The sequence below is a fragment of the Carlito syrichta genome, unplaced genomic scaffold (assembly GCF_000164805.1).
Source record: "Carlito syrichta isolate Samal-C Ts95f unplaced genomic scaffold, Tarsius_syrichta-2.0.1 Scaffold314869, whole genome shotgun sequence".
NCBI lineage: Eukaryota > Metazoa > Chordata > Mammalia > Primates > Tarsiidae > Carlito > Carlito syrichta.
In genome coordinates, this window is record NW_007258965.1 from 490,065 (window position 1) to 491,094 (window position 1,030).

The window sequence follows — 1,030 nt, forward strand, 5'->3', positions numbered from 1 at the left end:
CCCATAATGGCTGGACTGACTCTGACCCAGCTTATGGCTACTGGTTCCGGGAAGGGGCCAATGTATACTTTGACGCTCCAGTGTCCACAAACAACCTATCTCGAGAAGTGCAGGAGGAGACCCAGGGCCGATTCCGCCTCGCTGGGGACCCTCAGGTCAACAACTGCTCCCTGAGCATCAGAGATGCCAGGAGGACGGATGAGGGGACATACTTCTTTCGGGTGGAGAGAGGAAATGTAAAATGGTCCTACAGCCCATATAAGAATTACAAACCTGACCAGCTCTCTCTGCACGTGACAGGTAAGTACCAGGCTCCAGGAGTGACCACAGGGGAAGGTCATGGGGCCACAGGGCAGGGTTGAGATGGGACCCCTTTGCTGAGAGGGGATTCAGGTAAAGTGGGTCTGACTCACAGGAAGAGCTGGACCAGAGTCTGAGTTTCTCCAGGGCCCCACCTCGGACCCACCCTCCTGATCCTGTGTGTCCCCCTTTCCTCAACAGCCCTGACTCCCAATATCCTCATCCCGGGGACCCTGGAATCCGGCCACCCCAGGAACCTGACCTGCTCTGTGCCCTGGGCCTGTGATCATCGGACACCCCCCGTGATCTCCTGGTTGGGGGCCTCTGTGTCTCCTCTGGGCCCCACCAGCTCTGCCTCCTTGGTGCTCACCCTCATTCCGCAGCCCCAGCATCATGGCACCAGACTCACCTGTCAGGTGACGATCCCTGGGGCCAATGTGATGACAACAAGGACCGTCCATCTCAATGTGTCCTGTGAGAACTGGGTTAGGGAGCCTGGGTCCCTGATGGGGGGATCTCTGAGGGCAGGGGATGGAGGTCAGAGCTGGACATGGGATGCTGGGTCCCAGAGTCCAAGGCAAGAGTGGGGGGTCAGGAGGATGCTGGCTCCACCTTCCCCGACTATGCAGTTCCTGGGAGAGAGGGCCAGTGTCCACCACCCCCACAGCGTTGTGAATCTGTCTTTCTGTCCAGATGCTCCTCAGAACTTGACTGTGACTGTCTTCCGAGG

General features: G+C 58.4%; 1 protein-coding gene across 1 annotated transcript in view; it reads left to right on the forward strand.

Annotated features, from left to right (window-relative positions):
• Nucleotides 1-5: 5 nt before the first annotated feature.
• The window catches only part of LOC103274753 (sialic acid-binding Ig-like lectin 13), a gene marked incomplete at its 5' end in the record, with an annotated part of 4,972 nt that continues 3,947 nt past the window's right edge, over nucleotides 6-1,030 (forward strand). The window contains 2 exons of the mRNA XM_021705990.1: nucleotides 6-300; nucleotides 502-785. Of these exons, the coding sequence (XP_021561665.1) occupies nucleotides 6-300; nucleotides 502-785 (579 nt within the window). The remainder of the gene's footprint in view (nucleotides 301-501; nucleotides 786-1,030) is intronic.